The sequence below is a fragment of the Chaetodon auriga genome, chromosome 5 (assembly GCF_051107435.1).
Source record: "Chaetodon auriga isolate fChaAug3 chromosome 5, fChaAug3.hap1, whole genome shotgun sequence".
Classification (NCBI taxonomy): domain Eukaryota; kingdom Metazoa; phylum Chordata; class Actinopteri; order Chaetodontiformes; family Chaetodontidae; genus Chaetodon; species Chaetodon auriga.
Genome location: NC_135078.1, coordinates 14,235,541 through 14,249,691, shown reverse-complemented (window position 1 = coordinate 14,249,691; position 14,151 = coordinate 14,235,541). Strand labels below are relative to the sequence as shown.

At 43.2% G+C, this 14,151-nt stretch overlaps 1 protein-coding gene across 2 annotated transcripts; it reads left to right on the top strand.

Annotated features, from left to right (window-relative positions):
• The first annotated feature begins 1,444 nt into the window (after positions 1-1,444).
• Positions 1,445-13,508, top strand: LOC143320304 (uncharacterized). Of its 2 annotated transcripts, none has more exons than XM_076729807.1 (11): positions 1,445-1,634; positions 3,965-4,399; positions 9,165-9,212; positions 10,205-10,252; positions 10,358-10,696; positions 10,824-10,856; positions 11,008-11,058; positions 11,290-11,400; positions 11,940-12,035; positions 12,246-12,445; positions 12,586-13,508. In XM_076729807.1, the coding sequence occupies exons 1-10, from the start codon at positions 1,590-1,592 to the stop codon at positions 12,408-12,410; spliced, it is 1,371 nt and encodes a 456-aa protein (XP_076585922.1). In that variant the 5' UTR covers positions 1,445-1,589; the 3' UTR covers positions 12,411-12,445; positions 12,586-13,508. The 2 variants fall into 2 exon arrangements, with proteins under 2 accessions (XP_076585922.1, XP_076585923.1); XM_076729808.1 differs by having other exon boundaries at positions 1,500-1,634; positions 12,660-13,508.
• Positions 13,509-14,151: the final 643 nt, after the last annotated feature.

Genomic DNA, 14,151 nt, shown 5'->3' with positions numbered 1-14,151 from the left:
AAAAGCAACTAAGATGAACTGACAAGGGCTGAATGAAAATGGACTGGTGAAATATCTGCAGGGCTAATGAGGAAAGTGGGAACAGGTGAGTGGATGGGTGGGGCAGTCACGGCTTGTAATTGCATTTCCATTTGCCTGAAAAACTTGAAGTGAACACGGTGAGGCTGATCCTTGGAGGACTGAGGGAGTGATTCATCAACAAGGCCCCTTCAGAGGTGTATATCACCCACACTGCTCCGCAGTTTCTGCTGTGACGTCAACAAGCTGCTGAGTTGCAGTATTTAAAACAATTTCTGTATTCAAATGTTGTATACCAAAAAAATTGTGCTTGGAACATACAGGAAGAATGTCTGAGTAAACAATCTACGCATCTAAGTAACATTATCTGGATAATAAGAGTAATCATGGCAAAATTCAATTGTTGTCATGCTGTGGAATTTGCTTTATGCAGTGACAACAGTAGCAGAGAGGTCACAGTGACAGAAACATCAGGTCCTGCAGCAGCTGCATGTTCTGAAGTTTTCTTGAGTTACAGTAATGGAGAGACCACCAGTTCAACATGGAGGTGCTGCTGACATGCAGAAGCAGTGTGTGTATGTAATTCATCTGCACTCACACTGTTGAGGAATAAATCAAGTTGCAAGCTTTCAGAGGAAAGTGCCATGTTGTATAAGGTCAACTCAGTTTCTAATAAACGACCACAAAACAGAGACAAACACTAAAACCCCTCCTCAAAAATGAAAACTTAATTCACATCATCCTCTCACTGAACAACCCATGTGAATCATGTCTATGAACCTTGAAATCTTCCTTTACACGATTTGAGTGATACAATAAAGCATATACATCTTCTTTTCTCTAATTATGCACGAGTACCACTGTACCCGTAGGAGACAATGGGCGCTCACATCAGATGCAGCGCAGGGGGGCGGTGGGCGTAAACACGTGTGCGTGTTTTCTTTCTCTTTATTCCCCGCATGAGAAACACACAATGACAGCTATTCTCTGGCTTCATGATTTTCAGGAATTGGAAAAAGTTGACAGACACTGTTTTGTTGGCAGGTTTCTGTTTCTGCGCATTTCTCTCTTGTTGGCTTTCTCTCGATAGTGAAATTAAAGTTAAACAGGAGGCGCGTATTGATTGTACCATGCTTTATGATGTGGGTTGCAAACATCGTTCCAAAACATTTTAGAGCACGTGCTGCATTGTTGCCATGCGCTCGAATAAAAAAAGTATTTCTAACGGATCCAGGAAAGGGGGTGTGGTACTCTGCAAACACATGAGCTGCTCTCTCTCTGTCTCTCTCTGCTCTGATGGAGTGGTTGCATAATACAACCCAGCATCCAGCCAATAGGTAGCCCGGCTCTGATACGATCATCTCACTGAGCTGACGTGCACATGCATATGTGTTAAACTGATGTGCGTGTGTCTGCCTCTCCACGCCCCCATTTTCATCCCAGTCCTCCCATAGGTTCGGTTCAAAGGTAACGCAGTGACCGGGGGCTCTATAAAGATCGAGTTTGCTCACTCTGCCATTCTGCTCGTTTCATTTCGCCGGTCTGTCTTGTTTCCATCAACACACATCAAAATGCCTAGCAGGTGGAAGAAGAACAAGCGTCGTATGAGGAAAGCGGTAAGTGGAGGCAGGCGCGCTTTGGGGCTTTTATTCTCATCTCATCACATCCAAAGTATCTCGGACATCAGTAGAATGTGAACTCAGCCAGGTCTTTCCCGTGTCCGAAAATGCTGATGGAAATGACCTTTTGTCAGTTTGTGATGGTTCTTGTGTTTGTTTTAAACTCCTCACCGTTTTTCCAAAGCGCGAAACCTCGTTTTTGCCTTCACGCATTGTGATTGCTGATGCGTAAAAACACAATTGCTGCTCATAATATTGAGGCAAAACACGTGCCTTGCGCTTTTGATCAAATGAAGCTTCTAAACGAGCGCTGTAATCGAAATCTCAAAACATTGAGAAAAAAAACGTACAAAATGTTTAATGTCGGTTTGTGTTGGTTTTCTTAATGTTATTCAGTTCCTTTTTTGACGACGCACTCAGCTCCGAGGAGCGCTCTAAGCTCCGTGCGTAAAGATGGACGGCTGTGCCAAAAACGCACCCAAAATAGATTTTGTTGAAATTATGCAGTTAATACTACTAGCACTACACGTAAAGATGCATTTGGATCCCATGTGAGGTACAAGAGAGAAGAAGCTTTTTGGCTTAACCCCCGCGCTCCACGTGCGCGCTGCATAATTTGGTTTAGTGCTGGGATGGAGATTGCAGGTTTATATATTTCTGTGGTCTTTTCTTATTAATCGTGAAAAGTACCACCTTCAATTTTAATGACACGCTGGTATACTTAGTTCAGGCCATTTGCTCTAATTCAGTATGTTGAAGCAGCAGTGACATGATGATTGACATATTTGTTCTAGGTACCGCCCCACTCCCCTTAGGTAACTGAGAGAAATTGTACTTCTGAACATTCAGTGTCCAAGTAAAAGAAGTGGGTGTGGTGGATTGAAGGAGGGGTCTACTTCTCTGAGGTCAGAGGTTACTCCACCACCAAACTGATCTCTATCAAGTATTAAATGTTTAAAATCATGCTCTAATGATCACTTGCTTCACCATTAAAGGCCCATTTGAAGCCCAGTCTTCCAGCTCTGGGGAGACTTCTCAATATGGAGTTTGTGGCATTCTTCCCCACCCCCCTTAAGCCTCTAGCTTGCTGGCCAGTCTACTACTCTCATCACCACACAACTGTATTTGGTAGTGTGTTGACCAGAGGAATGTCTTGCCTTAGTTTTGCCAGACTGGAGTCTGCACAGTCTCTTTGATTCTCTCACAGCCTGCTAGGGACACTCGGATAAAAATGCCCTGCAGTCACTCACAGCTTGGTGTTATCACTAATTCCCCCAGAGATATCAGAGCACAGGAAGGGAAGGAGCTGCTGGACACTTGAAGAAGTCAAGATGAGTGCTCCACGCAGGTCTTTGTATGTAAACCCCGTCACTTTGACAATAAGTGTTTCCCTCCGAGGCTCACTGGGCCTTGGAGATAGTTAACTGTGTTGAACAGATGCCCACAATTAGCAACTTCAGTTATTTGAAATGTTTATATTACTCTGTGATAGTGAGGTTTGGATTTCAGCCAGCTATTTGTGGGCAAAGATGAGGGAGGGGTTGTTTTGACGGTCACTAGATGGACAGGCATAGACATATGAACCTACACAAACATGCCTCGTTGGCTTCCAGCACTGGTCTAGCACTGTGAATGCCTAACTGGCTGTCGGCCTAACAAAAGCATTTTCGGGGAGTGATTGTAACCTGATTATAACCTGATTATGATGTGATTAGGCCCACTGTCTGGCCCGCAGGGCACCCAGCAGTGCTGCTGACTCGCACGGTTTCCATTCCCGCTTCACCAGACCTGTCAGGACTGCTCTGATTCAACTAATTAGCTCCCATTATCTAACTAGCTTTGCTGGGCCCACTCCCAGTCACCCAGCCCCTCCATCCGGTGGTCTGTCCTTCCTAAAACCTCCATTAAAGTCCGAGGGGGGTTTTGTCCAGGGCTGAAAAACATGTTGGATCTGGCTGGGATGGCATGTCTGGTATTCCTGCAGACAGAAATGTGCCAGAACGAACCCCTGACTGACAACAACATCAGTCTGTGGACACAATGGGGGTGTCAGAGGCATTCATACCCAAAAACTCCCATTTGTGTCTTTTTTTCTGGTATTCCACCTGCATCATTTAGCAGTTTACATACTCAATGCATCTTTGAAGCAACTGTAAATTAACTGCCACTTATTTATGCCACACCCAAGAGGCTAAATGAATTGAACTAATATCTGCAGCAGAATGGGTTGCAGGATGAAAACATGAAAAGAATCAAATAGGGGCTTCCACTGTAGTGATGACAACAGCCATTGACCCACATGTTGTTGTGTATTTTCCTCCTTGCAGCAGGCCCAGAGGAGAGCCCTTGAAGAGCAGCATGCAGCCAACCCACCGGTCAAAGCAAGCCCTGGGATTGCAGTGTGTGTACCCCCTGCCGCAACCCCAAAGAAAACAGCTAAAGCTCCAGCTCCAGCTCCAGAAAAGATCCCAGAGCCTGTTCCTGTTCCTGTTGCTGTTCCCATTGTGGAAACCCCTGAAGTAGAACTAAAGCCAGTCGTGAAAGAACCTGTCGCAGAGTCCGTGCCAGTCGAGGTCAAGGCACCAGAGCCTGAGGCCGTGGTGTTGGAACAGACTACTGCAGAGGTCGAGGTTGAAGTCCCTGCCCCAGACACTGAAGAAGCACCAGTCATTGAGACGCCACCAACGGAACCCACTGTAGTTGAAGCTGAGATCGCACAGGAGGATGAACCTATCATTCCTGAAGCAGAACCAGTAACCGAGGTAAGGAGAAAAGCATGCTGGTGTTCAGGTTCTTAAAGGGATCTTTGCAGTTGGCCTGGTGTGATGGCTCCTCAGAGGCCATGTACTGTATGAGTGTAAATTTTAGCAGGTGAATAAGGCATGGCAGTTAAGCTGCCAATTTCAAGCAGTCAGATCTTGAAAATCTGTGCTAGATTCTTTAGTGAATGTGCCAAGACAACTCGCCAAGTTGGTTCCTTCTTTAGGCAATGAGCTGCATAGGGTTCAGCATGTACCATCATAAAAAATGCATATAGTTGCCAGAGGGGGTATTTTTTTGTCAGGTTAGATACTTGCTATGTGGAATTAGAGATTGAATCTTTGGTAGGTTCCACTTTGTATATGGTTTGCAGTAAAGAGACACTTTTCACTGGCTGGCTCTGTATATAGAGTTTTGTGGACAACCACCGAAGGGTATGTGCTGTGGCTGGGTCCTTATGGGAGAAGGGAGGTGGAACTGGTGGGGGGTGGGAATCAGTAGGAACAACATGTTCCATTTAGCAAAGAGGTGGAGAGTAGAGGAGAGATTGTAGGCTCCATCAGTGGTGGACTGGGCAGAGCGTTTTCAGCCATGTCATTATACAGGATCACCTAATGTCTGTGCTACTGAGCATGTTTAAGTCTTTGTGGATAGACTGATTGGATAAGACAAGTATATGTAGGAGTTGTTTGTGCTCTAAAAAAATTTAGGGAGAACCATGCTGTTTTTTCATTTCATGAAACAGGTTGTCCAAATTTGACATATCAGATATACACCTTTCTGTAATATATGCTATCAATGCTGGTTTCCAGTTTGAAAGTCAGTGAACTTAGTGAATGGGATGAAAAGGCTTGCTGTTTGTTGTATTTGAAGACATAGAGGGCTTCTGGCTTTTTTTTTTTTTTTTGAGCATTTGAAGTATATACTGCATTTTGGCTGTACACAGAGTGGTGTACCAAAAAAGCATACCTCTCAGTGTATAGTACAAAGTCTGGAAAAGTTCAGAACTAATTAATTAATTTCAAGGTTTGGAAAATGCTTAAATTTGAAAACACTCCTTGAGACAAGTTGATTTCAGCATTATCTGATGTTTCATCTACACAATGACTCACATTCGCATTTATAGTAACAATTTAGATGTGATGATAAATGTGATGATAGATGTGGCGATAAAGGCTTCAAGTGTGGAAATATTTGGTTTAGGAAAATGTAAAGTGCTTGAATTTTGCTCTTTAAAAGCTTTAGGAGTCCTGATCACTAAACAATTTTACCTTCCAAATCTATACATTTTCATTTGCAAGTTGAAAAATGACACGTGGTCTTTGTGTCGTCGCCATCATGCACACATTTGGGAACAGAATGTTCTGTTTCATCCAGTTGACTGGAGGCTATGTGCAGACATACAGTCACACACTGCACATACATGTACATCTGTGTGCCTGAACCACTGTGCACATACACACTTGGAAATGCATGTGCGCACACACATGCACTAAATTTGTGGTCTTTGCTCCCAGCAACTCAGCTTTGTTAGGATGCATGTGAGTGTGTAATGCTTCCTGGAGAATGGGTGTAAGAGGAACAATTATTGGATCATCCTGTCCAGTTCACACATGGAGGTTTTGAATGTAACCTCTAACCCCGAAGTGTTATGCTCTGCCCACTGAGCTGTACAGGACTCATAAAGATTCTAGAGGAGAGAAAGAGATGAACTGCCCGTCATTGTTTAATTGTTAAGTTGTGGCAGTATGCCCCCCCACCCCCACCCTCCCACCTCATCCCCCCGTCCCTCCCTCCCTCCCACCACACCACCCACCTCTCGCCTTCCTCCTTCTCTGCTCCTTCCCCACTTGCACATCTGCCACATTCAGTTCAGACGCTCACAATTGCGCACAGACACTCCTGCAAAACTGATAATTAGTCAGTGCTGGCTAACTGCACACACATACAGTAGCAGCTTAATTAAATCGTTCAAGTCACGTTTTTCTTGCTTTGTTTTCTGAACTTCATGAAACTTTGCTCACAGACAGCTTATACACTGTACGCCATAGTCCTGCAAGATAGCTTTTGCTCGGTGGCACCACGTGTCAGGCGAGAGCTGGACATCAGTTGGTCGATAGGTGATAGGATCAGAGCAGGTGTCAATGGGGCTCGTATTCAGCTGGCTCTGGAACCAAAGGGAGGTGGCCCCTCCGCTTCTTGGTGTCACCACGGAGACTCAGGTGAGTGGAAACCCACCACCCAATCCATCCAGACCTACTGAGTGTGTTTGATTTTTCTGTGGGCCTGAAGCGACAGTGGGTGCGGCTCCTGCCGTGGCCGAACATTTTGTACCAGCTTGCATCCTCTGTGCTCCTGCAGCTGCCCAGTCCTCCTTCCCTCGGTCCCTCACCCCTCTTTCCCTTGTAAATTCACTCTCCCCATCACCCTTCCTTCCCTCCCACCACTTGTTTCTCTCCTCTCTCCCTCCTTCCTTCTGTTCTCCCCCTCCTTTCTTCCTCCTATGGCAATGTATGGGCCCTCATTAGATTGTCTACTCCACACGTGCACTCGTTCATCCATATGTCTCCCTTTTATAAGTGGGAGGAGACAAGACTGGGGAAAGTGAGATGTTATTGAGTTGTTGGGATTTCGGGGGCGCTCATCTGTCTGTTGAAGTGTGTCTGTGTGTAGTTGTGTAGCTTAGCCTTTGGTATTTGGTGCATTGAAGAGGAGCTTACGGACAGCTGTCACAACCTTTTTAAAGGATCTGACAAATTTAAAGTGAAGGGATGACTTGGGGTACATTTGCTTTCAGTTTGCTCACAATGAAAATGCTAAATACAGCATGCACACAAATGATAACTAAGCGTTTCTTTTATCACAGTTGACATGACAGCCAGAAAGAGTGGCCAATAAAGACATGCAAAGTTATCAATTTATCATTTTCAGACTATTCACCTTGCGGCAAAGCATGTGAGGGCACTCAGCCTTCCTCCACACGTATGTACACATGCACATGCAACCACCTCCCCTCGACATTTACAGGCAGCTTTTACGGGTTTGTTTTTTTGGAATACTGTAGGGCTTTGTTGGCTGAACCACACACTTTCATAACGCTCCTTTTTCAGTTTTTGCTTTGCATCTCTTTTTATACTAAGAATGACTTAACAATGCTGTTTTCTGTTATTTATTTATTTATTTATTTATTTGAAGCTGTCTCTACAAATGAAGGCCTTGCAAGAAAGCAAAATTGTGTCCTTAAACTCTAAATTTGTTCAAATCAGAGATCCTGAAAAGAAATTGAGGGTGTAAATTTGGCTGGAACACAGAGATCATTGCATTGCAGATATATTATGACCTTCTCTGTGGGATAAATGGTCTGTGTAAGCGCTGGCTGTTTCTACATCAGCTTTGAATTGTGCTGAATATGTCTCTTGGTAGGACTGGTGAGGAAGGATCTGTGTGCAGATCGGGTTGGTACACAGTGTTCTGCCTCTGGGACAGACTGGAGGGGGTGTTTATACTTTATGTGCATTTTTGTACATGTGTGTGTTTTCCTGTCAAGGAAAGGAAGGCCTACAGTCCACCTCCCTCTCTCCCTCGTTACTTACCTGCCCCTTTCTCTCCCTTATACCACCCCCCCCCAACGCTGTGTAACTGGAGTGTACATTTACCCTCCTCAGCTATACATGCATTTTTGCCCACGAGGCTTTTGTTCAGAAGAAGTTAAAATCCAGGAGGACGGGATTCCTCACCTCTCAGTCACACAGCACAGAGAAGGAAGTGGAGATGGTTAAGTAACTCCAGTCTAACCAGAGCATTTGAACTGACTTTTCCCTCTGTTCTGCTGTAGATAGATGGATTTGGGTGATTTTTGGTCAAGAGATGATTGGCCTGTTCGTGACTAGCAGTCGCAGCCTGCAAGCACCAGACTTGTCCTACATTGAAGACAGGCTGGTACAAGACAGTTTAAATAATTTATTGTTGTACTATGAAGATTTACAATATTTATGTGCAGCTCCCCGTGATTGCCATTATGGCTCAACACACTTGGATGCACAATGGCCATGCAGCCATTGGCCATTTAGGTTACTGCCAACTGTTCCACTAAATCAGTGGCAAGGCTACAAAAGTGTCTTTGGCTTATAGAAAAAGAATGAAAAAAAAAGAGTGACTTCTGTATTTGCATTTTCTCATAATTGTGAGTGAAAATTGTGAGTTGTATAGTAATACACAAAGGTCCTGGAAGCAGTGCCAATTATAAAACTGTAACGGGGTAAATGCTGCCCCAGCAACATTACTGAAAGAAAAAGATGTAATATAAAATGTTCGATTTGGTGTGTGTTTTTGGGAGTGAGGGCCTGATGACGACAATAGTTTAACAAGGGTGGGGGGGTGTAGACTGCTAGTGCACATTAATGATCTGATTTATGACCCTCTGTTTTTTTTGGACACAGTAAACCTACAAAGACCCTCTCTGGGTTTTCTCTGTTAAAATGCCTCGAGGCATCACAGCTACAGTTCGGCTGACAAACTGTTGAGCAGAAGTTCATTTTGCTCTGGGCACATTTTTAGGACTAGTGTGTACCCCTCCCAAAGCACCACATTTTATTCAAAAAAAAAAAAAAAAACACAATCCATGGCAGGAGTGTATGAGGCAGAGATTTTTAATTGCCTTTTTTTAAATGGGATGCACTCTCTGCAATTTTATTTTATTGAATAAGATACTTTTTTATTTCTACGAGTGTTTTGCTGACTCATGAATAAACGCTTTGTCCTCCACAGGTCATACCCCAAGATGAGACCCCAGTGGAGGCTCCCGTTGAGACGGAGGTAAAACAAATCTGCATTTCATTTTCACAAACACTTAAACCCCCTAACCTCTACTAGCTCAAGTAGCATAATTTAGCAGTATGAGCCAGAGGCTGGTTAAACCAGGTGTGAACAAGTATGAGTGGAGCATAACTCAACATGACACTTTTCAAGTAAGACCTGCTTTGATTTTTGAGCAGTTAGTCATACATGTTGAAGAGGGTTTAGCAGTCGCCTACAAGTTAGCAGAGCAGTGTTTTTAGAGATTTGTTGGTTTAATTTCAAAACCCTCAAAGGAAAACATTAAAAACATGATTCCTTCTGCATTCACATTAAAGTGAAGTTTTCTCTGAAATCACTTGTCAAATTGATGAGAGGCCATTCAAGCAAACCACACAGCCCTTATATAAAGCACAATACAGCTCATATGTCCACTGAGCGTGCTTTTAAGCTAACACACTTCAGTGTGTGTGTGGCGTTTTTGGCGTATATGTCACCAACTAACAGTGCAAAAGATGTCATTCATCAACCCAGAGTAACTCACAGTTTCCACTCAGGTTTTATAAGTTTACAGCAACAGTGACTCTTTGAATGGAAAAGTTTCTGTGACATTTCCACTGTGACTTTACAAATAACAAGCACACTTTGCTCCTGCTCTCTTTCTCATGTTTACCACAATACTCAGATCACCTACTTATTAAAGCACTTTAATGGATCTGCAAACAAATGATCACATAAGTGATTGTACTGATGTCATGTAGTCATCAAATGAAGAATCAAAACAAGCTAACATTGCAGTTAATGGGGCTTTAATGTGACATGAGCGCTGCAGTTGCAATGAGGTAACCAGTCCTCTGAAACTCAGCTAGAAACAATCGGTTAAATTTGATCATTTGAAGATAACTTTAAACTTTAGGTTGTCATTCTCTATAGCCATCGTTGTTCTTCTATTCATCTGTTCATTCATCTATTCATCCATTTATTTAAGTGTGTTTTTATTTGCCATTCTCCAGATTCAGACAGAGGAGACAACAATCATCACCACCACAGAGACTGAACAGGTAAGACTCTTTTTAGTGACAGCATGGTTTATGTTATAGGTGTATTGTTGTATCCTCGACCATGCATGACAGGACGTTCTTAATGTGTTGATTTTGCATGTGCAGACGCAGAATGCCGGCGAGCCAGAGGCTGAAGGGGAGGCTGAGGCCTTGGCAGGGGACGACGCAGCCGCTGAGGCTGAGGTGGAAGTGGCCGCTTTAGAGGCCACCGAAGAAACGGTGGTAGAAGCACAGACCGCTGAAGCAGAATCTGCTGCAGATGAGGAAGTTACAGAGGCAGCGGTGGAATCAGTGGAGGAGGCTGTCACAGAGGTACCTGAGCCAGAACAGGAGACTGAGGCCATTGTCAGTCCTGCAGCCCCTGAAGAGGATGACGCTGAAGTAGAAGTGTTGGCTGAAGAGGAGGCACCGGAGGTCCCCGCGGACCCTGTTCCAATGACAGAGGTGAGTGATTTAAAAAAATGCTGTCATCTTTTCTCTTTCTGACATTTCTTCATTTACAGAACTTCTTTCAAAATGTAACTTAACAGCAAAGACTCACTATGCCCTGCTTTTTGTTTTGTGTGTCCAGGATGCCCCTGTCCAATCTATGGAAGTCCCAGTGGTGAGTATTTTTCTTTTTCTCCACATCAAGAAATACATTATATGGTTGATTGAACACATTTTACTTATTAGCTTGTGATTAAAAGGTTTTCTTTCATATAAAAAGTAAAGCTTCAAAAATTGTAATTTGGCCTCATCTGCTGTCTCGCCAGGTCCCGGTCACTGTCCCTGAAGCTCCTGTAGAAGAAGCTGAAGTGAAAGAGGTAAAACCTAAACTCTTCAACAATTGTAGTCCACAAGTTATGTGACAATTTTACATGGCTGTATTCTAGATATAGATCACCCTGAAATCAGAAGTGTATGGGTTATGCTATTAATAAATCTGCGCATTTTCTCCTGGGATGCTTGGCTAATTAATTCCCCTCATTCACTTCTATGTCTCATGTGTGGAAAATGTTCTTCTTTCTCATCTTGTTCTCTTTGTGTCTCTGCAGACCTCTGGCACCCAGGACACCGCTGACAGTCTGGTTGAAGACTTTGTCGTCACAGAATCTGCCTCAGCAGTGGAGGTCGCCATTGCTGAGTCTGCTGCTGCTGTCCAGCCGGTGAGAACTGCACAGCACAAGTTCCAGCTGGCGCCCTGCCTCTGTAATCAGAGATGTTGTAGTTAAAACAGCAAAGCTAACCTGAGCTGTTGTTTAGGGGCCACAAGACACCATCATTTAAAACATGTTTTACCCTTATGCACATCTGTACATATGTGTGAAAAACAATATTATATTTTAGTGTCATACATCTTAAATTTTAGTCAGTGGTTTTAAATGTTGGCCCTGTTCATTGTACGACACAAATTCATTTTTTTAAAATGAATAACATTAAATTATAGTTGTTAAATGGGCCTGCAACACATTCTTAATGGATATTGAGGCAGAACACAGTGTGCAGGTTGGCTCATAAACATACAGTGAAGCCTGATTCATTCTTGGTAAGAGAAATAAGTTGTTGTGACCTTTTAGAGTCAAAGATCAGGAGAAGCCTTTTCTCTTCTTGAAACAAAGTCCATTGCACATAATCACTTTGTACAATTTTAACGCTCGGCTTTTTTTAACCTGCGCCTCTCTCTCTCTCTGCTTGCTATATTTAGGAAATTGTTGAAATGAGTGACACCCAATCAGAATCTATGGATGTGACGCCCGTTGAGCCTGAGCCCGCCTCTGTCCCTGGAGAGGAAATCGTGATTGTGAGTTGCCGTCAGGCTTTTATCATTTCATATAGACAGTAACTACCGGGTTCATTCTATTGTGAAGCTGTTTAATCATAGCTTAACACTTTTGGATTCGGTATGTTTTCCAGTGTTTATCCAAAGAGTACGTGGGGCTTTCTTGTCCATGTTTCTGGTGACCATCTACTCTGTCTCCTAACCGCCTCTCTTCCCTCCTTTCCCTGACAGGATACCACTGCTGAGCAGACATGTCTGGATGTGCTGTCAGAAGAGATGAAGTCAGAAATCCGCGACATGCCATGTCAGATGCAGCTCGCCGTGGAGTCTGTGGAGATGTCGGTGGAGGCTTCGCTGAATGGACACATTGTTCCAGAAGTCTCCATTGAGGGCTAGATACACATCCCACAGCAAAGACCTTTTTTGTGTTTGTAAGTGTCTCACAATATTGAATCAGTCCTTTATCACATGGACTGGATCTCGGCTCTTAGTTTTTCACTCTCTGACCCTGTTTTTAAATGATTATACAACCTCCTACAGCCACTAACCAGCCCCCTGTTTCTTCTTTCAGATTCCCCTTTGGTCTTTTGGAGGACTCAAAACTTTACAGGGAGTCAACCAGCTGATATTTTTTTTATTTTTTAGGGCTTACGACAGAACCGCCAGGAAATTGAAGGGACATCCACACTCTGAAGTGCCTTTCCGGCCCTTGTTCCTGTCTAAACTTCAAACCAGATGTCAACATGCAAAAACTGCTGCATTCATGGCAGCACAGCAGACTGTTGTCTTATGTGTGCAGAAATGGAAAGAAACATATCGTGACTCATTTTCTGTATTTCTCCAAGAAAGCATGTACAGTAATTTTTTTTACTAGCAGTGGAGGCAGAAGTGCTCGAGAGATGGAGATTCCTACGAGATAAATGGCGGGGTCCGATGTTCCCATCTCTCCAGAACATCTGCCTCCACACTGCATACACTCAATGCATGTGAATACTGTAGCATCGACAAATGTTGCTACAGTTTGCACTTGAGCCTACGTTGATCAGGGTGGGAGGAACAACTTGTTTTTTTTTCTTTCTTTTTTTTTTCTTTGTTTCACATTTCAGAATCCTAGATTTTGTGTGCCAGGCCCTTATTACTCTTGAAGAGACCTATTTACAAACTTCCCCCTTTGCTTTCATGTGTCGCCTTCTGTCCTTCAGCTCTCCTCTCTGTGTTTAGGTTAGCGTGATGCTAAAACACTTTTAGATGTTTTAGATTTTATGGGAGCCTGGACAGAGTTTGGGGGGATGAACTGAGAGGTGATTTTTCTATTTCTCTTTTCTCACTTTCTCTTATTTTCCCCAATTCATTTTGTATGGACCATATGATGTGCTACAGTTTTGTGTTCCAAGTCTGTGCTCTGAAGGGGAAATGTAATGTGATTCGTCATGTGGAATGCCGTTGGACTGACTTGATCCACCTTTGAAATAAAGCTGTAACTCATCGCGATAAGGAGTTGTTTTGACTCATTTTACTCTTAATGCACTATTTCACTCAGAAATTACACAGACAGGAGGAAAAACTGTAGATTTAGGCCTTATTTTCCAGGTCAGTTCCATGCTGGTGGAAACAAAATCTTTTGATAACTTTCAAAGATGCAACCCTTTGTAAAATACTTTAATAGTAAAAGTTGCTGAAAGAGACAAAGAATAAAGGCGTCAACTAAGTGACATTTAGTGCTGTTTACAATAACATACCAAAGTCTTTCAACCCTTAAGTTTGTCTGTCAGGTCACATATACGGCTTTCTAATCATTAAAAGGAACATAGGTATAGAATGGGGTTGTTACTGAATTGCTCATAAACCATTACCATAAAGTAAACTTTATATTTTTAGACCATAATACTCCACTTATCTTCAGGCTTGGTGGGAGCACCCACTTGTCTTAACTCTCTTTTTAAATGTAATCAATATTTGATAAGTCATTACTCGTTCGAATCATTAACACATACTGGGCCCAAACAAAATGGTACATGAGGATGATCGAAGCCAGAGCTGGAACGAGACGCATAAAAAAAACATATTCAGTGCCAAAGCACACTGACTGTGAGGTTTCTAGCTCTGAAAAAGTAGCAGGTCATGAATGTGAAGCCAC

What these genes read in the sequence shown, in the direction of transcription:
- LOC143320304 (XM_076729807.1), top strand. Translation starts at nt 1,590, where the DNA reads ATGCCTAGCAGGTGGAAGAAGAACAAGCGTCGTATGAGGAAAGCG. An exon ending in AGCGTCGTATGAGGAAAGCG is followed by an intron (nt 1,635 to 3,964) that starts GTAAGTGGAGGC and finishes TCCTCCTTGCAG; the next exon opens with CAGGCCCAGAGGAGAGCCCT. An exon ending in CTGGAGAGGAAATCGTGATT is followed by an intron (nt 12,036 to 12,245) that starts GTGAGTTGCCGT and finishes TTTCCCTGACAG; the next exon opens with GATACCACTGCTGAGCAGAC.